General features: G+C 38.9%; 1 protein-coding gene and 1 long non-coding RNA gene across 4 annotated transcripts; both read left to right on the top strand.

Moving 5' to 3' along the window:
* The first annotated feature begins 3 nt into the window (after positions 1 to 3).
* ERO1B (endoplasmic reticulum oxidoreductase 1 beta) lies at positions 4 to 21,690 on the top strand. Of its 3 annotated transcripts, none has more exons than XM_081186218.1 (16): positions 4 to 252; positions 4,140 to 4,259; positions 7,841 to 7,924; positions 8,642 to 8,683; positions 9,441 to 9,523; positions 10,317 to 10,390; positions 11,938 to 12,058; positions 12,147 to 12,193; positions 13,672 to 13,683; positions 14,237 to 14,263; positions 15,197 to 15,289; positions 15,375 to 15,621; positions 16,826 to 16,895; positions 18,017 to 18,103; positions 18,764 to 18,897; positions 20,333 to 21,690. In XM_081186218.1, exons 1-16 carry the CDS (start codon positions 121 to 123, stop codon positions 20,391 to 20,393), a joined length of 1,434 nt encoding a protein of 477 aa, XP_081042344.1. In that variant the 5' UTR covers positions 4 to 120; the 3' UTR covers positions 20,394 to 21,690. The 3 variants fall into 3 exon arrangements, with proteins under 3 accessions (XP_081042344.1, XP_081042342.1, XP_081042343.1); XM_081186216.1 differs by having other exon boundaries at positions 5 to 543; XM_081186217.1 differs by lacking the exon at positions 13,672 to 13,683 and having other exon boundaries at positions 6 to 543.
* A 1,775-nt stretch (positions 21,691 to 23,465) lies between these two features.
* LOC308583713 lies at positions 23,466 to 25,551 on the top strand. Its single transcript, XR_014006369.1, has 2 exons — positions 23,466 to 25,245; positions 25,280 to 25,551. It is a non-coding gene; the product is annotated as an uncharacterized lncRNA (long non-coding RNA).
* The last annotated feature ends 86 nt before the right edge of the window (positions 25,552 to 25,637 follow it).

Genomic DNA, 25,637 nt, shown 5'->3' with positions numbered 1-25,637 from the left:
CGCCGCCCGCCTCTGAGGCAAGAGAAATGCAAGAGCCAAGGGTGACGGCGTCGCACTACACTTCCCGAAACGCTTTGCGCGGCAGCCGAGAGGGCAGCCTCCGCTGTCGCCCCTTCTCCTATGGTAAAAGGGAAAGTGTCTAGCTGGGGCGTGCGCTCTCCCTCCTTCCCCGTGCACAACAAGAGCGGCGTGGGGGCTGCGAGGAATAGGAGGAGGAAGAGCAGCAGCAGAGCGAGCGCTGAGGAGGCTGAGGTGAGCGCGGCGCATCCGGCCGGCCGCCTGTCCGCTCGCCCGCCCGCCCGGCAGGCTCCTCTTTCCCAGCGTCGGTGGCAACCTCGAGGAGAAGGGAGGCATCCTCTGGTGCTCCGGGCTGCCCTGAGGCGGCGACGGCGAGGGGCGCCCTCCGCCCCGGGGCGAGCGGGGAGAGGGTTCTGCAGCATGAGCATCAGCAGAGTTGCCCGGAGAACTGCAGCGGAGGCGGCGGCGCAGCTCCTGCTGGCGGCGGCCACCGTGGGCTGCCTCTGGTGCGCGGCAGAGGCCCAGGTGAGAAGGGGAGCGAGAGGCGGCGACGGCCGGGTGGGAGTCTGCCCGTGGGCTTGTCAGCTAACGCTTCCCGTGCCTCCATAGCAGGGGTTGCCACCGTGTTGCCCTCCAGATGTGACCGGACTACAACTCCCATCGTCCCTCCTGACGGTTGGCCATGCTGGCTAGAGCCGACGGGCATTGCAGCCCCACGTTCGGAGGGCACCGTGTTGGCTACCCCTGATGGACCGCATCTCTGGCCTCCGAAACGTAGGGCCACTCGAGGGCTGCACCCTTTCCCCACCTCTCAGAAAGATTGCCAGGGCAAGGGGGAGGTCAACTTGGCCCCATCCTTAGGTATTCCAGGGCTTGCTTTTCTCTTCCCTCCTTCCTGTTTAGTAGACTGTGACCCTGGACGCAAGGATTGTGCTCTTTTTACAGCGCTGAGAAAATTTCGGGTGCTTTATGAAGCGTTTATTAAGATGTCCAATTCTCTGGACGGCCTTCCAGCAGGTGTGGGCCTGATCCTGCCTGTTTGTGGCTCCTCTTTTTAGCTGTGAGAGTAGAGATGCAAGCAGCTTTAGAGAATTGGAGACAGCAGCAGCATCTTTAATAAGGGTTTCCAAATCCTTCCTTTCCTCCGTAAGATACAGTTGAGGTCTTCCTTGGGGAGATGCGATCAGTTGTGTTTGCTCTGCCTTGGCTTGGCAGATGTTTGATGCTAATTTGTAATTGAGCCAAGAGTGTGTCAGATGGGATTATATTATATCAGGGGAAAGAACATGTGTATAGAGATGTTTTTGCTAGCAGGAAGAAGCTATGTGGTCTTTATAGTGTCTTTCAAGGTAAATAAGATGGAAATTTTTCATAGCATGAGAAAGAATGCTTTGCATAACTGGCATATTCCCCCCCCCCCTTACTGTTAAGAGTTACATGCAAGCTCTAGGTTGATTTGTCATGGGAAACAATATTTCAGTTTGGTTTTCTTTGAAATTATACAAAAGGTTGAATGGTATCAATTGTGTAGAGTATACCTGCACTAGAAGATCAGAAGGAAACAACTGTTAAAATAATTATAGATTATTTTGGGTATGAAAGTAATACTTGCTTCTTGCTGATTATGATGTTCGTTGTTATTACAGCTTTTGATGTTGCATAACCATACTCTGTAGTATTTCAGACCACAATGTTTAACTTAAATGTTTTCAGCCCATTTTCTCTCTCCCCTGCCCCCCGTAAAACAACATTCTATAGCTGAAGTGTCCTTTTGGTTTTCCTTGTAATAGTTAAGTGCCACTTCTGGTTTCGAAGATGTGCACTGCTCCTTCTTATTGGTTGCCCTTCTAGATGATCCTTAAATTGTACCTCAGATTGTCCACAAAATGAGCAGGTCTGGGGAAAAGAAATATTCCAGGAGCCAATTTCAAGTTGTTATGTGCTGTCTGTTCACAAAGTGGTATGGATTTAAAGTTCTTGGGCAGTGACACGTACTCCTAACTTCTAGATGTCCAGTCATTCAGCCTCCTGATATGGATCCCAAAGGCAGTTGCACTGGAAATGGAAAACCTTTATTACAGAGCATAGTCTCACTTTCCTTCCAAACGTTATTCATGTGATTAGTGGAGATGGTGGTGATTCTTTTTAAATGTTCCCATTCTTATGGGAGATACAGTGGTGCCTCGGGTTAAGTACTTAATTCGTTCCGGAGGTCTGTTCTTAACCTGAAACTGTTCTTAACCTGAAGCACCACTTTAGCTAATGGGGCCTCCCGCTGCTGCTGCGCCGGCCGGAGCACGATTTCTGTTCTCAACCTGAAGCACTATTTCTGGGTTAGCAGAGTCTGTAACCTGAAGTGTATGTAACCTGAAGCATATGTAACCCGAGGTACCACTGTACTATTTTCGTGTAACTTGCTCACGTCCTGGGATTTCCAAATAACTACTGACTATTTTGCATGCCTACATACAAGAACAGGAGAAATTTTCCAAGCGACTTTGTCATTTTGCTGTTTACCTGATATAATATTTGATTGAATTATTTTATTACACTTTGTATTATAATCTTACTAATAAGGATAACCAGTGTTAGATCACCAGTATTTTAAATGTGCTTGATTTATTTTAAAAAAATACAAAACTTAAAACTGGACTTCATTCCATGTACAGTATCTCTAATATAGTTCTTTTAGGGGGAAAAGTAAAGTGGATTTTTAATGTATAATTAAAACAAAGTTTTATTTTGAAATACTTATTCCCATCTTAAAAGCATTATAAAAAGCATGAATAATTGTTGGCCTCCTTATAGAATCCTCTTTTATAGATTTAAGCTTTACAGGCTAGGAGTTAAATGAGACTTAATCGTAAGTGTATATGTGTTTGTAGCCTACAAGTTACAATATATACTGTTCTGACCTCCTTGAAAAATGCACTGCTGCTTTTTAGTATTGGCAGCTATAGAAATAAAATGAATAGTTCTAAAGCTTAGACTGAAATTCTGAATATAAACCTATCCATCACATTTAATGAAAAGAATTCCCAAAGTGAATATAATTCAAGTACTCTTCCAATCTCAGCAGTCTTATATGATGGGAGGAAGCTCCTTTCAGTTTCACAATGCTTTGAATTTTTTCACTTTCATAATAAATAAATATTGCAGTGTTATTGGTTGCCCTCTAAGGAAATGCAGTGCATTCTTAAAATATAGTGTTGAATACTCACAATGATAACCTGTTTATACAGTGACCTGGTTTTCACATAATGCTAAGCCAAACTATGGGTGATTGCAAATTTTCAGGTGTCCAGAGAAGCTTGGCTGCTTTTCTCCTCCTCCAGTCCTGCTGCTGTGAGCTAAAATGTGAGCTGTAAGCCATAGAACAAACATTGACTACAGCTCATGGTGTTCCTAAACTAGAGCAAGATAAACCAGAAGCTTGGGTTCATACACAACACGACACAACATGCCAAACCATCACATGGCTCACAGCAGCAGGACCAAAGCAGCCATTGTCTTATCTTGGAGCTTGCATGTTTGCTCCCATAGTTTGACTTGGTATTATGTGCAAACTGGGCAACTGAAAATGATTGCTGAATTCCAATGGCACACTGCAAACAAAACAAAACATAGGGGTGTGCTTATTGTCTAATTTAACATTCTGCTAAAGAGTGATAAAGGATTACCCGCACAGAATTTAATTAAAATCTAAGTTAATAAAAGCAAATTCTATCAATATTTTAGATAGATTAAGGAAGGATGGTAAATGTACTCTGCATACTATTAATAAGTCTGCCAGCTTTGTCCCACTGCATTCAAGAATAAGCTACTGAAGACTTACCCCACACACCACCCCACTACTGCACAGGTGACATTTCCACATAGAGAGTCACATGAAATGTGCATAGATTGTGTATCACATATGTAAATGCTTGTTTTGCTATAAGTTAAAAAAAAGTGTTACCTTGCCCATATGTGTGTGGGTTTCATGTAAATTCCTGCAAGCAAATGCCATTTGCATTGCTCTTTATGATGATTTCTCTCTAATTGTCTTCTTTCTCAATCAAAAACTTTTAGCTACTGTATAAGTAGTATTGCCATTCAGTCTTTTTGTTTTGTTTTTGTAGTTATCAGGAGTGCTTGATGACTGCTTATGCGACATAGAAAGCATTGATGACTTCAACAATGTTAAGATCTTCCCCCAAATACAGAAACTTCTAGAACGCGACTATTTCAGATACTACAAGGTAGAGTAAAAAATGGCCTATTACTATATAGTTTAGTGCAGACATTCTCAGACTCTCTGCTGCTTGGTCCATGTGAGTGAGCTGAAAACTACTGAGGCCCACCATTTACAAACTGGTGGTGATATTTTCTGTTGATACCTAACCTCTCTTTGGAAATTACTAAATTCTATGCCATAGTAGTTTTCTTGTGGAAAGGAGTTCCATCATTCAGACTTTTATCTGGGGGTTATTTGCCAATACAAGGCTCTAAATGGAGAAGGCTTTTCATTTTATATCCACCCCAGCATTTCTCTTTAATGTCTGTTTACTCTATCTGCTGTCACTTTTTCTCTTTTCCTTCTTAACCTAGCCCGAAAGTGTTAGTTTCTTTCTTTTACGTTTACTTCTCCCTCCTTTAACAACTTTCTTCTCGTAACTCTTTCCCCTCTCTTACCACTTTGTTCTATTTTTAAAAATAATGTTTTATCTCTTTTTAAATTCCTATGGGAAGCAAGACCTCTCATCTCTCTCTTTCTGTTTCCCTCCTTCTGCTCCCAGCTTCTGTCCCACAGTCACCTTTACTCAGTATGCAGGGAATTGGCATCCATCCAACCAAAAGGCTACAGTATGATCAGGGATGGGGTGGGCAAGGGATGATGCACTGCGTTGGCAGTGGAAAAAGGATTAAGTCCCACTGGTGGTCCTGGCTTATCGCTTGAGAAACACTGGCTTAGTGAAATCGATTTTTCTTTCTCTGTTCTCCTACGAAGTAAAGAAATACAGGGGTTATAGTAAAACTGTACTAAAAATGAAACCTACTTCAAAGCTTCAAATTAGTGTGAAAAGGAAATACACTGTGGGTTGGAAGAGCAGTACTGTACTCTGAAACACTATATACCGTTGTTGGATTTCTTACCTGCCCATTACCATAAGGTCCCAGAATAGGTCACAACAATATAAAAAATACAAAATTGAAATTAGTTAAAACCTTTTACAACCACAAAACATAAACTCAATATGTTCTGGTAGTTTTTTGGGGGGGAAACACCCTCATTTTGATGTAACTGCTGTCTTTAGAACCTGGAATTGGCTTCAGATAAGTTGGTTAGCCTTTTCATTCTTAATGGAATTGGTTAAAAACAGTACCTGAAAAATTAAATGAAAACCTTATCAGGTACTTGAGCAAACAATGATGACCAAATATAGCTAACGTCCTTCGGCATTGCTTGATCCAAGGTGTACTATAGTGAAAGTAAACTAATGTTAGATAAAAGCTGTCTTCTGTGAATGTGAAGCAGATACAGTCTACACCTGATGGTTTTGGAATTTGCTCTTGATAAGCTGTATAACTGAAGGTTATAACATTTAATGTGGCCATTTCTGTTTCATACAGCACTGTATCAAAATAGATGTAAGTTTATCATCCACCCTCTCCCCTCTAATCTCTCCCCCTACTTCTGGATACCATATTGTCTTACACTGAACGTAACCAAAAGACTTTATAATCTGAAGAATAACAGCAACAAAAGATATTGTATGTTCTTTTTGTAGTTCATGAAAATCTGTAATATTTTTTTTAAAAAAGAAAAGAAAAATTGTTACCCTTTGTAAAGTATTCTGTAGTCCAGCTACCAACTTCATTGGCAATTGTGCTAGAAACTTTGTTAACACTTAGGATTTTCTGCTTTATTGTTCATTGCATCTTCATTTATAATCTTTTGTTCCACCTGTCCTCTTCCCACTCACAGAATGGCCAAAGATAACCATTTTTATTTATTTTATTTTTGCAACCATGTTGCAAAAAGAAAAGAAAAAGGTGTTTTAAAAAGGGACTTCCTCTTGTGCAGGGCAAGTTTCCAGAATTCTGTTCATCTTTCACCATCCCTTGTAGGCCTCTGAGTCCCATCTCATTTTATTACAAGGATCATTGGTGGGACCCAGAAAGCCCTAGCGCACAAGTAGGGGTCATGCCTCTCTGGATCCAACCCTGTGTTTTTAATAGTAGCTGTGTAGTCATTATGAACAACTGGCTTAGTCAGAAGGTGCCTATTAGAAAATGTAATGTTTCTCCCCAGTTGCCTGTTGCTAAAAACAATTTCCTCTTTGACTCCATCGCACCCCAAAAAGTGTGCTATGTATTACTTTGATTCGACTAAAAAGATTTTAACTTCTTTATCTTGCTTATGACATTTTTCGTATCCAGCAGCAGTTGATAAAAATGTTGCATAAGCTATATGAGTCATTTGTTGGATTACTGTGTGAACTCTACACATTTAAAAGTAGTTTAGGTTTAATTGGGAAGGATTTGTCCTAATTAAAAATTTGAAACAATATTCTAAACTTTCTGAACTTGCATGTGGGATACGTGTACTGTAGCAGCTGTAGCTCACTTTTTTTGCAAAATTTGAGACCTGTGTATATTAAAGGAAACTGAAACTTTTCAGATTATCAAAGTGTGGAATAGAAATGAACTATTTTAAATGTAAGATGCCAACAGACCAGGTTTGATTTAAGTAATGCTGTAATCTTTTAAAGAATATCTAAGTGGTGCATATCAGCTGTGGCTGCAATTGTATGTTAGATAAGTCCTTGTGCTATGGTTGAAAGAGGATTAAGAATATTTGATCTTGGAAACTGTCTTCCTTTGCACTGATACCATTAATACTGTTGATGTAACTTGAAGTGGGGGCTTGCATTTTAAAGCTTAAGCTTCCTGGAAGACGTGTGATTCCTGTTTAATCTGGATGTACTGGATCTGCTTGATTGCAAACAACACTTGTGAGGTTATTCTGTGGAAATCTTTGGCTGAATCTTTTTTATATTAAATATATTACAATAAAATTGCACAAACAAATCTCTTGCACATCAATAAAACAAAACACAAGCAATAAGGAGCATTTTCAACATAGGTTCATGCAACTATATTCACTGCAAGACATCAACATTTGACAAGTAAATTATTCGATTATGGGTGTCCCTATTTTCATTACCTTGAAAAAATTAGAAGATTTAGCAGTGTTAAAAAGTATAATATTAGTTCTTTCTTAGCAATAGGTACATAAGAATTTTCAAAAGACAATGGATAGGATTGTTTTGTTCTTTCAGCCCATTTTATTTAACTGTTTGTAAAGCTTTATTGGCACATCACTGCGGATTCCCACTTCCCCCTTTGATGAACTGAGTAACTTGCAGAATTCAGGTTCAGCAACTTCTCTGATCAAGAACTTTTACAAAATAGGTCAAGTAACATCAATCACATTTTGTACTGATCATTCATGTGAGGCCAGAGGAGAAGGCACAAAAAAGCACTGGACTGTATTTTGTGCTGTGGTATTGAGTTGTTGTTAATGCAATAAAAGCAAATCAAATCAAATTATTCCCAGAAGAAAGCTTCAGAAATTGCTTGTGTGGGCACCTCCACCCCATGCTTGTAGCTGGCTCATATTTTTAAGTCAGCCGAATAAATGAAAACTCTAAATATTTGTTTGCTCAGCCCTAATCTTTCACTTTTTTATAAGAAAGCTTACTCTATTGAAGGGAAGTTTCCCTATTTAGTTCAAAATTATTTGACTGACAGTATGTATATGTTTCTTGGTTTTAAGGTTAATCTGAAGAGACCATGTCCTTTTTGGGCTGACGATGGCCATTGTTCTATCAGAGATTGCCATGTAGAGCCTTGTCCTGAGGTATGTTTGCAAATAAAGGAGGAAACCAGAATAGTATTGCCTTTGTTGAGCAGAATAATATGGAACTTTACTTACTGCCATTTTTGCAAGAGTTTGCATAACACTGATATGGGAGTGGGGTTAACATACTTTAGAGTTTCAGGAAGTTTGACAGCTTTTATTGGCACCACATTGACTGCTGTTGGAAAGCTACTTTGCTAGTGAAATTTTAGTTTTGTGTAAAGATAGGCAACTGTAGTTCAGCTTAAATAGCAGATAAATTAACTTCGGAGCTCAAAGGGTAAAGGGAAGTCTTCTCATGTTACACCTGCCTCTCTCGTCTCCCGTGATTTTTCATTCCTACAAAAGGGTACTATCTTTCAGTGCTATTAATGACGGTAATACGACAGGGGCTTAAAGAGTGTTTAGATTTTTGGCCATCATATTATGAACAGTTCTGATTTAAATGCTAACTCATCCTAAGCTTTTCATAGAGAAGTTCCACTGAACTTTTTTCAATGAGCTTGCTTACTAGTAAATGTGCATAGGGTACCCATAGCAAAAATGGTCAAATCATAAATGAAATGGAACTGTATCCCAGTGTGGAGTATTGATGCTCAAACAGTTTCTTGCTGGCGTGGCTCATTGATTTAGCAATCTTTAGTTAGTCAGTGTTGAGAATGAGTGGGTTGTGAATGCAAAGGTTGAATAATCATGTAACTTGTTTGCTTCTTCTAGAGTAAAGTACCAGTTGGAATTAAAGCTGGGAGTGCTAACAAAGTGAGTAAGCTCTTCTGAAATAAAAAATATGGACTTTGCTGCCCACCACTGCACTAGGAAAACATCTGACTGGCATGTTGCATTTGCCTCAGATGCAAGAGATAGCTATCCACTCCTGCTACTTTAGCAGCTAACATAGCACTGTGCTATGCTTACCCAGTGGTGAAGCATGATGGTGCATTCTAGGTGCTGTTTGTATAGGAGTGCATTTCCCCTCCTCCTATGAGAGAGAATTGAAGCTGGCAGCAGTGCTAGGAAGTCCCACTGTGTTTCCTTGCCATGGATACAGTTGATGAGGCTCTCTGGGCTCCCCCCCCCCCCAGCCTTGTTTTCCAAGGTGAGCAGAAGCTAAGTGGGCCAAACCTGGTAGCATGGGCAGCTGGTCAGGAGGCTTTTATAATGTAGCTTCCTGTTAAACAATCACTTGTAAAATTGCCTCTGGGGGAAAATGTTAAGCAAACACTGAAAATGCTTCTCCTTAATGCATACTTAAATCCCAGATATGCATATATAAATAAAAATTAGTGATAGTAGAATTTATGGCCTGCAGTACCATAAATGTGCATAAGAATAGAAGCTTCTGTCTCTGGTCCAGAGAATGGTAATACTTGGGAATATTAAGTGCATTTAATGCTTGTGAGGTGTTACCTCACTTGTCAGTCATGGCTGCATTGGATAAGTGACAGGCAAATGCCCTAAAGATTTAAAACGAAAAATATATTCGTTGGTGATATTAAATATATACTCTGCCTTGCAGTATTCAAAGAAAGCAAACCATACCAAAGAACTCGAAGACTGTGAACAAGCTAACAAACTAGGAGCAATTAATAGTACATTAAGGTAAGCCCTTTTTTCATTGTTAACTGGAGTGGCAAGGCTTGATATATTTAGCTCTTTTTGGACTTTTCTTCATACATACTATTCTTGTAAGTTCTGTGGTAAAGAGAACATGCCAGTTTTAGATTTCACTTACACAAAACATATTTATTTGTAGCTGTTGGTCCAAACATACTTTTAGCAGTTGAACTAAAAAGACTAACATGATGAATACAAAAGGAGGAAGCAAGCTGTTCCAGATATTGATGCCTAGTTTTCAGAACTGTTTCTCTGCTGGTAGTACTATACGTAGGCATTAATTTTGAAATTCACTTGCAGACTGTGCTGAACTTTTCCTCCGTTTTCTTTCAAGCAAGTTCTGTGTGCTAATGCTGGATAAGGAGTAAGGATTAAAAAGTGATACAGCAGCATATAAACATGTTTGTTAGCATGATGGTCTCAAGGATAGCTATCTAAATAAACTAGTGCTATGTATCTGGGCTGGATATACAATTCTAGTGTTAATTATAAACGAGTGTTGTATGAAAGCATGGCAGTTGATTACTTGTCGTGTTACTTTATGAGAAATTAGTTGCACTTTATGCTCTTACGACAGTTTCATGTAGTCAATGTTAGTTTCATAAGATTACTTTTATCTAAAAAAAACCTTTTCATTTTTATGAGCTTCCTTGAAGGTCCTTTTGGGATGATGTTGGTAGCAATCTCTGTTTTTAAAAGTGATGGGAAAACATAAAAATGAGAAATGAGACTATATTATGTCCATTTACCACTAGTCTATTTTTTCTCCTTTCCACAGCAACCAAAGTAAAGAGGCTTTCATTGACTGGGCCAGATATGATGATTCACAGGACCATTTTTGTGAACTGGATGGTAAATTTGTTCATTCTTTTGAACTATATTTTATAAGGCAATGTGTAGCTAAGTCAGTTGAAAATCATCTTCATGTACTTCACAAAAGAGAAAGTGTGCCAAAATATTTATACTTTGCTCTTAAAAAACAGCCTCAATTCTGATCTTCCAAACCAAAAGGAACCATGGGCTCATGCAATCCCCGTCTCTTAGTTTTAGCACTAAACATAGTTTGCTGTGAAGAGTAAAACTATTAAAGATCAACACCTCCAATTGTGGATCCTGATATAGCCAAGACAGTAGCACCTGTGAACAAGAGGAAGGGTATCAGCAGGATCCAAAGAACCTAACTCTTTTCGGAAGCAGAAATATTTCTGGGAGAAGAAAAAAAACAAAAGATAGTCCACTGAGGAGTGAGCACATTCGGTGGCAATGAAATGCTGACTTAAGGGTGGTGGAAATGATGCCACAAATCCAGATGTGAGGGACAAGCATATGGAGTATCCTCAAAGATGGCTTGGCTGGCTGGAATCTTGAATAGGCATCCTCAACATTGCCACATTTGGTTGCAGGTCCCACTTGTACAGTCCAAATCTTCAAATACTGTTAATAATTTTAAACCAGAATAAGCTTAATTTAAAGAAGAAAACTAAGCCAGGATAAGAAACCCTCTTCAAGCCATGACTTCTGATTGTGATTTGGAGTGCAAACACTGATAATTATTTACCAATCTGGACATAATTGCAAGTTACTGTGAACATTTTATGGGAAACAGAGAATGGGGCACTTATTCAATAATTTTTTCTAAAGGCGAGAGAGAGCTAAATCTCTTCTTGTTCATAATCTACCAACCTATGATTTGCAAGATCATCTGACCTGTACCCTAGTTTTGTGCTTGGAAAGTTTTGGATCAGCTAGTGTCCAAAGGCCTCAAGTTGCAAAAACAAAGCAAAAGCCCTAATAAAATGTTGCATTCAAAGTTAAAGAGAGGATGAAGGACACAAAACATCAAAAATGCTGAAAACAGCTCTTACAATAAATATTCATTCCAGTTATAAGCCCATGTATACAGCTGCCTTGTCTCCTATATCTGGGTTTTCTCCTTTTTATGTGGTTATAATTAGTATTAGATAAACAAGTTAAATTAAGAAAGTTAAAATGTGTTCCCCATAACTGGAAATTAGGCTCCTTTAATGAAATACGCTGCTCACATGTGCAATTGTGCATGTTTGTAGTGTAAGTAATGAGTAACTTGGTACTCCTGTTCTATCTAGTTTCCCAGCATTTTGCAAATAATGAAGAGGGAAGTAGCAGTAGGCTACCTGCTGAAGCATTTTACTTTGTCTAAATAAGTCTCCTGTTCCAAGTGTAGATAATAAATGGCAAGATGTGTATAAGGTGGGGCAATTTGCCATCTGTACAAGCATCTATGCAATGTGATCAGTAGTAATAATGCATTTGACTTTTTACATTAGCCAAACTGTTTTGTCTTCCTGTGTGTGTGTGTGTGTAAATGCACACAGAATTATACAATTAATGCATAATTAACATCTCTATTTCTTCTTTAGATGAGAGATCTCCTGATGCTCAGTATGTGGATTTGCTGCTGAATCCAGAGCGTTACACTGGATACAAAGGGCCCTCTGCATGGAGAGTATGGAACAGTATCTATGAAGAAAATTGCTTCAAGTAACTGGGAAGGGCGGGCAGAATTTATTTTGAAACATTTGAGATTGTTTGGATTACAAAAACATATTTCTAATCTCTTTTCCTTTAGGCCACGATCAGTGTATCGTCCACTAAACCCTCTGGCACCCAGCAAGGGTGGGTCACTAAATACTTTGTAATTATAAGAATGGTTTTGAAGGTTCAATACAGCCATGCCATTTAGGAAACCAGCAAGGATTTAATGAATGGAGATGGCCCACTTAATTAGACTTGCTAATGTTCCTGGGGTCACGAAGAGTCAGACACGACTAAATGACTAAACAAAATGTTCCTTTCCCACACACTCCCAAGCATTAGTGTTTGTTTATATATTCATAAGATGCATATCTTGCATTTTGATAAGTGCCCTCAAGGTGGCTTGCAAAACAAATCATCATCATTAATGCTACTTTTACTAGTTAAATGTATTAGCTGTCTACAGCCACTGCCTCTAGGCTACATACAATAAAATGTTAATGGGCCAATATTCAATAGAACTATTACTCCACTATTGCTAATATAACTATTACTCTCCTGACTGGATTGAGCTTCTGATTCAGCACACTCACTGCCCCTCCTGCTTGAGTGGACAAGGGGAAATAGAGTTGTGTGTCATCCGCATATTGGTGATAATGCCCTCCAAAATGTAATAATATACCAAATAAATACACCAGCAAAAACTACAGAAGGTAAAATAACATGCAAGCAGCAAGAGAAAAACAGTAAAGACTCAATGCCATTCAGAGCCTGTCTAAAAGATAGCAATGAAAAAGACAGGCCAAATGTCTGTGTGGATGACACAATCTCTTTGGTAGCCACTTACCTAATATCTGCAGATGAGGGGGCGCACAGAAGGACTAAAGAGGTCAGTTCAGCACTTTGAATTGGGTCCTGAAACATTGCAACAATATACTTACAGTATTCCATACCAGTTAACCATCTGGCCACTTCATTCTGCATCACATGAAGTTACCAGGACTGACATACAACTCACAAAAGTAAATTAGCTTTGATGGTACCACAGCGTTGATAATTATGGCTATCTCTCTAAGACGGGATGCTGCTAGCACCTTAACTATATTTTTCAAAAGGCACCATGAGCTATGTATGCCACTTGTGCATCCATCAGCAACACTGGTTCAAAAAAATAATTTGTTCTGGTTGTAATTACATTTCCCCTTAAATAACTGGTCTAATGCAACTTACGTTTTATTTGAAACTATTTGCCAGGAATAAGAAAGCAAAGCTACAATTTGCAAAAAAAGGGGAAAAAAAGTTGTATGAAACTGAGATCCCTGTACAACTCAGAAATGTAGAATTGCTTTTCAAAATATCAGTAAAATTAGCAAATGCTGCAACATTATTTGAGTTTGTTGATTCTCTATATTGCATTTAAATGTTTATCTGTGTTGTACAGTGTAAGATCATTATTTTAGTACATATATATTTGTGCCTGAACTAAATAACTGATGGGGTGAATCACAAATCAAAAAGTTTATATATTTAAAAAATAACAGACGTGTGTTTGATTTTCGGTAGAGACATAAGAGGGGAATAAATTGTTCTCATCTTCTGCAACTTTCTTTTTTTTCCAGGAGAGGATGATGGTGAGTCTTCATAATATTCTTTACAAGTTCACTTTTACCCTTAATGTCAACTAAATACATTCAGTATGCTGGATATACAGTATTCTCCCGTGTATAAGACTAGGTTCCCCCCCCCCCTTAAAAATAATGTCAAAAATTTGGAAAAATACGGTACATCTTTAAAATACCTCAATACTGAATACTGTTGCTGAATTACAATAGAGGGTGAGGGAGCAAAAAGTGGGCAGGGAGGGAGAAAGAGAATTAAAACATACAGAACAAGACTTAGTTAGGATTTGGAACACAAATACTTGTCCATCCTTTTTTGCGGGAGGGGTGGTACTTGCAAAAATGGTCTACTCTGATGTGTGTTGTTGAAACTTGCCCCTCAAAATAGAAAAACCAATGCTTCACAATTTAAATTGTGTGAAGGTGACAGATGGAGAATCAAGTCTTTAACAGATTCAGGTTTTCCTTAAATCATATGCCCTGTGTTTTGGTTTCTGTCTAGTGTGTTTTAAAAATCAGGAATTTTGTTGAAGCTACTAATGTGAATTTATTTCTGTGCTTACAGGAGAATCTTTCTATACATGGCTAGAAGGTGAGCAAAATACCTTGTTCATTAGCATTTCTATACCTCCAAAATAGAGGATATCTATGTTAGTCCAGCTATGCAGCTATGAAAGTTCATTTCACAGTAAGTTCATTAGTCTCCAAAGGTACTACAGGACTCTCTAGCTGCTAGAGAGTCCTGTAGTACCTTTGGAGACTAATGAACTTACTGTGAAATGAACTTTCATAGGCTAGAGATAAAAATGCTGTAGCCCATGAAAGGTCATGCTACAGTTAGCTTGTTAAGGTTAAGGTTCCACATTACTTTCTGATTTTTACCTCCAGATAGACTGTAATGCATCTGTACAGCTAACACTGCAGGGTCACTTTAACTGGAGGTAGGAACTGTGCTCTTACACCTTTTGGAAACTGTAAGCACTCAGATTGAACAGGTCTCATTAAAATAAAGTGTTTATAAAAGTATTTGGAACAGATTATTTCCCCAAGTTTACCTCTCATCCCATAATATGCTCAAATATGCTCTCCATTAGTGCCTTTCACCAGTTTATCCTTTCCCACACCCTCCATGCCACTTCTGCACATTCAGATCCAACCTAGTTCAGACACAGTGAGAAATTGTGGGTTTCTACTACACAAATGAATCACAATGAGCCTCAAGTTTGGCTGCTGCCCTCTTCTTCTGGTACACAGTGAAAAGGAGAGAACCACTTCCCATTTTAAACAAATCACACTTTGATGTCCAAACTTGTGGGCCTGGTTATTGAGGAATAGTTGAGTTTGGAAATCATGCCTTTATTATGGCCATAGGCAACTGTGGTTTGTTTACAATCCAACTCGAAAGCTTCAGATTTCCTTATGAGCTTGAAGAGTGGGGGGATGTTAGCCCAAGCCTCACTGTAGCCCATTACTTAGCAGAAATGCTTTCATGAGTTCGCTTTTTAACAATGCTTATTCTACCTAGGTCTCTGTCTTGAGAAACGTGTATTCTATAAGCTCATTTCTGGACTTCATGCTAGTATCAACATACATCTTTGTGCAAATTATCTACTTGAAGGTATTTTATATTTTTCAGTTTAAGTTAATTGTTATCTCTGTGCAAGCATGATTCAGTTTGTCTAAAATTGTTTTTCTCTGATTAGAAACTTGGGGGAGACCTCGTTGGGGATCCAATGTCAAAGAATTTATCCATCGCTTTGACTCCAGTGAAACAAAAAGCGAAGGTCCAAGAAGGCTAAAAAATTTATATTTCTTATATTTGGTGGAACTGCGCGCATTGTCAAAAGTCGCAGCGTACTTCGAGCGTTCAATTGTAGATCTTTACACTGGAAATTCCCAAGAGGATACAGAGACAAAGTCCCTCTTGTTAGAAATCTTCAGGGACACAAAGTAAGTGTGCCTTCCCATCCCCAAATTTAATGTGCAACTAGATGCAGCTGCTTGAGCAATATTGGATTAAAAGAAACCGCAAGAAATTGCATCAAAGGGATATCTGGAGTGTAAAATATAACAGGAACATTTCTTAACCTTTCTGAAAAGAAAAGCACTGGAAAATGGAAAAAAAACAGTTACGGTGGACAAGAGGAAGTTTCCCTTGTGTATAGAAAATGGGGGGGGGGCATGTAGCCTTTTGAATTTGGCCTATTTCCTGTCCCACTTCTTCCTTCAGTCTCTTAGCCAGTAATTTTGCACTCATGAGATCTAAGCAGACAAAATTCCTTGCAGAATTGCTGGAACATAAATATAAGTCACCTATTATGTATAAAGTTATTTAATGAAACATGAATAAAATGAAATTCTAAACTTTTTTATACAGTTTAATAATAAAGGGTCTCAGTTTGTCAATTATTCCAGTGCCTTTGTATCCATTGACCCAACACTGGAAGACGTGAACAAGTTTACTGCATAGTGAACAATTGAATAGAATCCTGCCCATACCCATCTTTTATAGCTCTACAAGTAAAAGCTTGAAAATTCAGGAAGGGAACCAGGACTATTGCAGGAGGTGGGGCAGAGAGGTCTTTGCCAAGCCTGCCTTTGGATGTATCCTTGTCTCCCCGTGCTGTTTCTGTTTCTTCTTTAAACTCTTTGTCAATTGGGACTCTGATTACGTTGCTGCAAGTTGTCTTCTGCTCTCTCAAAGCACCTCCTTTCCCAGACCACTCTCTTCACCAGTCCTGTTCCATGCCCTCCTCAAGTGCTTTTGCTTGGCTGGAATGTGTTTTTGAACGGCGCTGAAATGTATTTTGTTTGCCTGGATAGAGGGAGATTTGTATGTAAAAAGGCCTGACTTCAGTATGCGTAAGAGTCCTATGCATTTCCGTGGCCCCTGGGAGGTTCTCCATGAGGGAATGTGCCTTTCAGGCTCCTCACTCCTGCTGTGGAGGGCATGTAAAGGAAGATCTGACTCGGTCTCAGGTCACATGGAGAGTGCCTTAAGTCAAGTGTTCTGCCATCCTGTGCTGTGACTTACGATTTGCTACTGAGATATTATTGAGAAATTGTACAACGTAGATCCCTTTCACTTCATTCTAAGCAGTAGACTGAGAGTTTTTAGATTATTTTTGATCATTGACATATTTCATTCACTTAGGTCGTTCCCTATGCACTTTGATGAAAAATCCATGTTTGCTGGAGACAAAAAAGGGGCAAAATCTTTAAAGGTAAATACAATAATGCTAGTGAAATGTTTACATAAGCTATGCAAACAAGGCAAAAAGTCTTACTTAAAAACTAGGCGCTAATCTTTGGGGGGGGGGAAGTCTATAGGTGTTTTGGGGACAGATGAAATTGGTTTGGTTAGAATATGATTCAAAATAGAGAACTGCTTAGTCTTGACTGTGGCTTCAGCATGAGTACTTCTCTAATTTCATTTGAGTAAGACTCCTCACCAAACCATAACCTACTTCTAAATTCTCACACATTTATGAAGCACTTAAGCAAATTACTAGAAACATATTCCACTGACCATAAAACTCTGGTACATTGTTGCTAATGGGCTGCATCACTGAACGCGCCCTGTTGGTTTTTTGTTTTAGACTAGTCATGGTATTCACTTGCCTAATTTTAGCACCATCACATTACATTTGGAGGTCACATACAATGGTTCTTTCATTTACCTTAATATGTTGCTGTTTTGCAAAACAGTACAGTGGTACCTCGGTTTACGAACTTAATCTGTTCCGGAAGTCCGTTCTTAAACCAAAACCGTTCTTAAACCGAGGTGCACTTTCCCTAATGAGGCCTCCCGCCACTGGTGCCCTTCCACCGTTTGGATTCCGTTCTTAGACCAAGGTAAAGTTCTCAAACCAAGACACTATTTCTGGTTTTGCGGAGTTTGTAAACCAAATCGTTCTTAAACCAAACTGTTCTTAAACCAAGGTACCACTGTATTAAACATGGTTTATTATTAAAGCAAATCAGAATATTTCCTATAATAACTGGTATGATTATGTAATACTGCCCTATCCTAGCCATGATTAGAGGGTTTGGAGTTCCCAGCTGGCTTTATAGTCTCCTAACCTTTCATGTGCAAATTAACCTTTTCCTTTTCAGAGCTGACAGTGGTTAGTGTAGAAAGTACAGTAACCAGTTTGCAGGCCTTGGTTAGAAGGGGGCTTGTGAACTGCAGTTTGAGCTAGTGAGAGCACCGGTGTAGATTTAACACCACCTGGTGGTTAGTACTGAAAAGAGAAGATGAATTCATACACATGGATGGGAGTTGAGGGGCGAATCCACACTTTTTATTGTATCTTTAAAAATTATGTTTTGTTTTTATTGGTAGGAAGAATTCAGGTTACATTTCAAGAACATATCCCGCATAATGGACTGTGTTGGATGTGATAAGTGCAGGTTATGGGGCAAATTGCAGGTATGTGATCTTTTTTGTGAGTTAACATGCTCTGGGGCTGTGAAATGGTCTCCCATGCAAAACCTTCTAGCACATTCTTCTGATGCCAGGAGTTTGGGGATCTTGCCTTGCAACAGGCCCAGAACCCTGGGGTTGGGACTCTGCCTTTTGTGGCTGGTTCATATCAGCACAGTGGTGCGTGTCACTACAAAGCCCATATTTATTAGCCTTAGTATGCACTTACATAATTTCAGTCTTTGTTTATACAAAGACTTGTGCCTTGAATTCCAGCTGCATAAACTGTACTTTGTTGTTGCTTTGAGTACAGTACATAGTCTTACAATGATAGGAATATTTTTAGTAATTATAAAATATAAATCATACCTTGCCGAGACTTGTATTCTTTATATTGCAGTTATATATTCATCAAGAATAATGGAAAAAAGCTGGAAAATAGGGTTTTATTATTTTATTGAGAATGAGGTTATTAATATGAATTGAAAATAAAATGGTAAAGGACTAGGAGACTGCATGTATTACTTTGTGTAAGGTTGGTGACAGAAAGGCTTTAATTACTGCATGATAATCATCTGCCCAAGCTATATAAAACCTTTCTGTTATCAGTTGCGGGTTTGGGACTAGGAGGTTCTGTAGTCTTGCTGTTTTACTGTGTTCTTTTAGACTCAAGGTTTAGGAACTGCTTTGAAGATCTTATTCTCGGAAAAGGAAATAAAAAACCTTCCTGAGAACAGCCCATCAAAAGGTTTTCAACTGACACGACAAGAAATAGTTGCTCTTCTAAATGCATTTGGAAGGCAAGTTATATTTTTACACTTAATTCTTTTATAGCTATGTAGTTATAGGCTATGTATTTTAATTCTTCTGCACCATTCCCCCCCCCCCATATCAGTTTGCTGCTGGGATCCAACAGAAACCCTTAAAATCCTAGCTTAAAATAAAGCTGTAACTTGATTTCAGAATAACTCCAGTTCAACATTAAATATTGGGCTTATAACAGAAGAGAAAACATTAACAAATGAAACATCTAGGTGAAATACTAGGCTCATAGTGAATGATGGAAGGGGTCCAATGTATTCCAATAGCTGAATGCGGCAGCGGGGGGGGGGGGGTGGCTCTCTTTACCAAAGGACATTACAAATGAGATACCAGTGTTGCAAGTTTACATTGTGAAAATGTCAACATAAAGATAATTTGGAGCAGATTTAACCCCCTAAAGTCAAATTACTTCTGGGATCCAGTGCTTTGTAATTAGGTGGTTTTTTTCCTACATACAAGAATGTAAGGGGGGAGTTATAAAAAACACTAAGTGCTACAACCTAAAAAAGAAGAAGCAAAAAATATGTGATACAGGCCAGATACTAATGATGTTGCGCAACATTTAAGCAAGCAGAATTCTTCCTTCCCTTGCCAAACCAACTAAAGCATATTTGGGGGACAACAGAGGGTAGGAGAACAGGAACTACTGTTGCACAAGCAGAAGTCCACTCTGATTGCAGATGGGTATATTTGAATATTGCTCTCATTTTTTCTTCCCTATTTAGAGCAGTTGCTGGGACCCCAATTATAGTGGGGTCGTAATTTCACTTTCCCATTCATTTTAAGAGTAGTATATTAGATTCCTGATAGCTTCATTAAGTTACATGAAGCAGCACATGTTGATGGTTGACCCGATGATTGCTGAAGAGTACATGGAATAGGAAATGGCTCAGGTTTGCTTTAAAAAATCTACAAATATTTCAAACAGCTGCTACTGGTGAATCCACAGCAACCACACTGTTACAAAGGTCTCTCCTAATAAGTTTTCAAAAAGAACATTTTTATTTTGATCAAGATACTAAATATATATTGGCCACGTACATGCGACCTGCAGTTTCCACACTGAGAATAGAAGTTCCAGTGTTCTGGATTTCATCTTCAGTTGCACAGGACACTAATCCTGTTTTATAGCAAAGTATTGATTCACACAAACACTTCAGGTGAAAAAGTAATAATGAAGTTACTTTTTTCTTCAGCATTTTTGGCAAAATGAACTTTTTTGAAAGAACACTGTGAGGTAATATTACCAGTCATTGTGTCGTGAAAAAGGTACTGGACTGTGAGGAATGAATTAATTTCCAGTGCCCTCAAGGCAGAGACTCTCAAACTAGGGAGTTTAGTGTTTCTAACTTGAGATTGATTACAATGTGCAATCTTTTTAATCTCAAATCTTTTTTTTCTGCTGCATCACAGGCTTTCCACAAGTATACGAGAACTTCAGAATTTCAAAGCTTTATTACAACAGAGAAGTTAACGAAGGCTTTTCTACTTAGTGGTGGAAGCAACCATTCATTTGACATTGGGAAAAACAAAATCAATCTTTATACAAACTGTTCTAAGGGGGGGGGGGATATAATACCAACTTGAATATTTAAGGTAGGAAAGGTTAGTCATTGGACAAAATATTTAAGTATGAAGTACCTAACTTTAAACATGTAAATTATGTTCATCCTTCCACTGTTCAGTGTGTTTATCTTTGTACATCTCTTGAACCATCATTTGTTATGAACTTTTATTATTTTGTCTATTCAGAGACTCTTGATTTACATCAAACTGCACTTACTAAGTCAGGTGATATGGAAACCTTGCAGTGTTGCTCAAAAATAGCTGGTGGTCATATTTTTAACGTTTCTTTGTATCTGAAGGACCAGGTGCTGTTAAAAAGATTTTCTGTGTTTTGATGTCTGTTAACAGTAGCTGAAATGGCCAGTAAATCTTTACTAAAATAAGCCCCTTGGCACCCAGGGGAGACCAGCATTCTTTAATCACATTTTGTTTTATTTTTGTACTTGCTTCCTTTCCTCCTCCTTAATTTTCTGTTTCTCCATATCACTGTTGCCTTCTCTGTGAGGAGACAAGACTGGGTTAACTGTACTCCAGAGTCCCTCAGTTCCTGTTATGCGTGTCCACTGAAGGGGCCTTTAGAGTGAAGTGCTGCTAGCTTGAAATGCTTTGCTCAAGCCTGCTGTTGGCTCTTTACCTTGTAGCCAAAACTTCTCTCTCAAATTCTAGAGAGCTAAGAAAATTTTAATTATACCACTTTCAATCTTTCAAGATTGACACCCATTCTCCCTGTTCTGGTAAGCCCTGTAATATTTTTGTGAGACTAAAAGCAAAATCCTCCTAAACAAACACTTTAAAAATAGTGTCAGTTCTCGGAATTCAGTACTGCATATCCTGCCTATGCAATCTCCCATTTGTACCTTACAAAAAGATACACAATGTCTGTACTAAAACGGGTATGCTCTGGAGAAATTTGATTCTCAATCATTACTTGCAAAGGGGACTTTCACTTAGTCACTGCAGAACAATAGCAGAAAACAAGTAATTTTTAAAATTTTAAATACAAAGGAAGAGAAGTTCTGTAACGTGCGATGGAGCAGCTGACTTAGAAGCTGTCTGTGATGTAATATTTGTATTTAGTGAGGGATGTTTGAGTACAGCATGAATGTCAATGTTGGTACAGTATACAGATTTGTACATAAGTTTTGCTTTGATAAGTAAAATAATCTGAATTAAAATGAATTAAAAGTGCTCTTAAATACTTCTAATCTAAGTAATCTTTACTGTGGTTTGCGTTTATACAGTTACGTTGCTAGCTTTGTGTTACACCACTCCATAACTTTGCAGTTGAACATCTGGGAAGGAACATGAGTGGATGGTTATAGCACTATTTTTGCTCAAAACATTTATATTTTGCTTATAATGAAAGTGCTTTCACAGGAGGCTTTTAATATATAGCTGTGCCTCATTCATGCATTTTATAGGGCCCCAGACAATGTCACAAGCCAATGGTAATCCTCTTATATTTTCCCAATGCTTTGTCCATCTTTTTTTCTTATAGCAGAAAATCCCTATACCCGCAGGTCTCAGGACTTTTCACAGAATAAAATCAGAATATAAAACCACAAAATATATAATGAAAAGAAAAACAACAACCCAATAACACCCCCCCCCCAAAAAACCCCTCACATTTTAAAAGGGCATAGAAGGTCAATCAAATCAACCAAAGGCCTGGTTAAAAATGAACGTTTTAACAAGACTATCAAGCAGAGTAGGTCACACCAGCAAGTTTTCTAGCCAGGTTGTGAAAATGACCCGATCACCTTGTCTGATTAGATCTGGTTGTAGACATGTGTGTGGTTTGAGGTTTCCCCCCAGCTTTTGAAGCAGCACAACTCCAAAATCAAAAGTAAACTCAAAGGAAAGTGAGTTTCAAATATTCATGATTGTAGAAGAATCTTGAAAATGTTAGTGATCGTAGAAACCAGTAGTGAGGCTTCCTTTTTTTTTGTTAAGACTAGTGAAATATTGACCTGCTAGTAATAAGGTTTGCTGCATTTTGTTTGAGGTGTACCAAGCATCACCCAGAAATTCTGAAGCCAACCTTCAAGTTACATAATTTCTGCATCCTAATTTACAATGTTACTGTGCTATCATGGAATACATGCTGGTCTGCCCACAATCCTTGTATCTTCAGCTCTTTCTTGGTGCATGTTTGTTGCAACCTAACAACAAGGGCATGAAAATGCTTAAATGCTTGTTTGCAAACAGTTCCTTGCAAAACAAGGTCAAATAAAATGGTGCTCTGTTGGCAGGAGTGGCTTAAATAGACAAGGGTCAAATGTAAGTTCTCCAAATTCAGGTTCAAATAAATGTCACTTCTTCCCACTTATGCTACTCTGACTATGGAAAGCATTGGGTAATTTATTGTCTTTTTGCAAGGAGGTATAATGCTGAATCCAAAAAAATGATTGTAGTCATTACAAGGCTGGATTGGAAAGTCACTTATGTACAGCTAAGATCACAAAGGCTTCTACTGGATTAACTGGTGGTGAACATAGGAAGTATGAGTAGCGAACAGGTTTAAGGGTCATGTAGGGAGAAGAGATGGGCAAGGAGAAATCCTCGTGCTGATGGAACAATTTGCTTAGTGCTATGTTGAACACTACCCCACTGTCCACCATCCAAAATTGGGAGTGGAGTGGATATAGAATCAGTTGGGTGCAGATAAGCAATTGCCGAATGAAGGTTACACAGCTGCATCAATACACTGGTGGCTGGGCCCCAAAGAGCTAAGGCACAGGTTAATATTTTCATTGCAAACTTGTGGTGTGATAAGCTGGCAAAAATAGGACCTGGAGGACACTGTGCTGTCGTCTGACACTCATATTTTCACTTTGCATATGTAATCACCCAGAAAGGTTTTTAATATCTGCACAGGCATAGCAGAGAGGCAAAACTGATGCAGTTGCATAAAATAAACAAATATATTCTGTGAGAGATAATTTTAAGCTGTTTTAATCATAAAGAAAAAACACTGAAAAATAGCTGTTGCATTGCAACCCTAAGAGGGAGAATCTGAAAACTGTTTTAACTGCATGAGCAGGACAAAAACGAAGTCCGAGGAGTACTCTGACCCTTATTTGTCCATTTTATATTGTTTGAGAACAGTGGGGGGGGGGGACAGGAGAAATTTTAGACTGGTTCCTAAACTAGTCTAAATCTTTCCCTGCTTTGGGAACATGTCAGAGCCCTGGAATAGCTTTGGATCCAAGCCATTTCCCAGTCTTTCTGTAGCATGCCCCCCCATCACATTTAGCCCTACTAATGCTATAGATCTAACATCAGTTTGGCCATTGTATCATAATGGCGGGGTGAGGAATTCAACCTCAGATCTCCCCCTCCGATATCAGAGTTCTACCTTTAGACTGGAGAGGGAGAAATGATGTAGGCTTTGTAGACATTACAGACTTTAACTGCAGGTAGGTCATTCTTTGTCTCAATTCTGATCAAATTTACTTTGGTGGGAAATGCAGCATTTCATAAGAAACGGCAGGATAGATATGGCTTGAGGCTTATGTGATGGGAACCAGTGATGGAAACGCATTGGATGCAGTCTCAATGGGAGTGTGTACACAGCCTTCTATGTGCCCCAGGGACTGCTTTTCTAGGGCCATAGGATTACAGTCTTAATTTACTGAACATGAGGGGAAGAAAGGGCTGTTTGTAACAAAAACACTAAGTTAGTGGTTTTTATTTGTAGGGCAAGTGAGAAGTTTATACCAAAATTGTACTGAATAGTATAGCACACTTGATTGATAAATGCACTGAGTCAGGCTTTTATAGCTTCTAGCCCAGGAAGGCCTCTAAGCTTCCTAGTTTTACTGTCTGCCTTGTAGGCTATCAGCGGTGACTTTTGGCACCATGTTTGTTTGCCTGTTGCAGGTCCTGCAGGCATGGTCTAGATGGAGGCGAAGGCGAAGTGAGAGAACAGGCACTTCATGTGACTGTTCTGAGTGGGCTGCAAACATACTGTTCTTTCTTTGCTAATGAATGTCTCAAGTAATTGACTTCAAAAATGAAGTTCCAAATATACGTGGGCAGCAATTCAGCAATTCGATGCACACTTAACTGGAAAATAAACTCATTAAATAGTAGCTAGGTTTGGAAACTCAGTAAGCGCCAGATTCTGCCAGATATACCCCAGTCTACCTGGTTTGGTTCTGGTCCTATTGTGGGGCCCCGTGTGACTGAAATCAGAACTTGACAGTCCTACTGGGCTAAAGCAGGTCTTTCAATTTGTGGGTATAGTTCCCGACTCTGTGCCTGAAGCAAAATGAATTCTGCAAAAAGAGCAAATTTGTATAATTTAGATCATAAGAATCATCTTTCCTTGGTGCAGCTTTTTTTGTATGTGAGGATAGGGTAGCTATAACTTTGATATTCTTATTTATAGCTGGGCAAAAGCAGGCTCCTATATTGTACCTATTGAGCTTAGTCAACTAAGCCATTTTCACCCAATCGCCTCATTTTTTTTCAGTTGCTGTGGTATACAGGCTACCTATTTGGTCTGCATTCTACTCACTAGATCAAACGAGTAATACTTGAAGTAGATATTAATGAAGGAAGTGGTAACATTTTCTTTAAGACTGCATCCTGCTAGGAACAATAATTCCGTTGTTAATACATCTGTTTACTCGTTTACAAAACATTCTCCTAAATGAGGGACAAAGATTACCCCACTCCATTTGCCATCTCTTCTCAAAAATGGGCCTTGCACTTTTCATATGCTGTCTAAAAGTGTCATTGTACAGATATACAATGTAATTTGCGCCAATGTATAGCTTTGGATCCAAGCCATTTCCCTGGAATGTACCTGCAACTTTGAACAGAAAATGCAAATGAAGCCTGGATTACCAATAAAAGGCAAAGAACTGAATATGGTACCTGATCTTTAGATGATCACTTGGTGTTCAGCTGACTCATGAAAAATATTGGCAGAGGCATGGTTAGTAATTGGAAATGACAAACACAAGTAATGTTGGACAGATATCTTATACTGGTAAAAAATGGACTCTGGACTATATACAGTGATAAATACTAATAAAACTTTTGGTTTTCTATTAAGACTTGGACAGTGTTTATTCTTAAGCTTACATACAGATCTGTTGTTTGCTTATATCAAATGATGAACTCCTATCAAATGCTGAGCTCA

Source organism: Podarcis bocagei (assembly GCF_964188305.1).
Source record: "Podarcis bocagei genome assembly, chromosome: 3".
NCBI classification, from domain to species: domain Eukaryota; kingdom Metazoa; phylum Chordata; class Lepidosauria; order Squamata; family Lacertidae; genus Podarcis; species Podarcis bocagei.
This window is presented reverse-complemented; position numbering and strand designations above follow the sequence as displayed.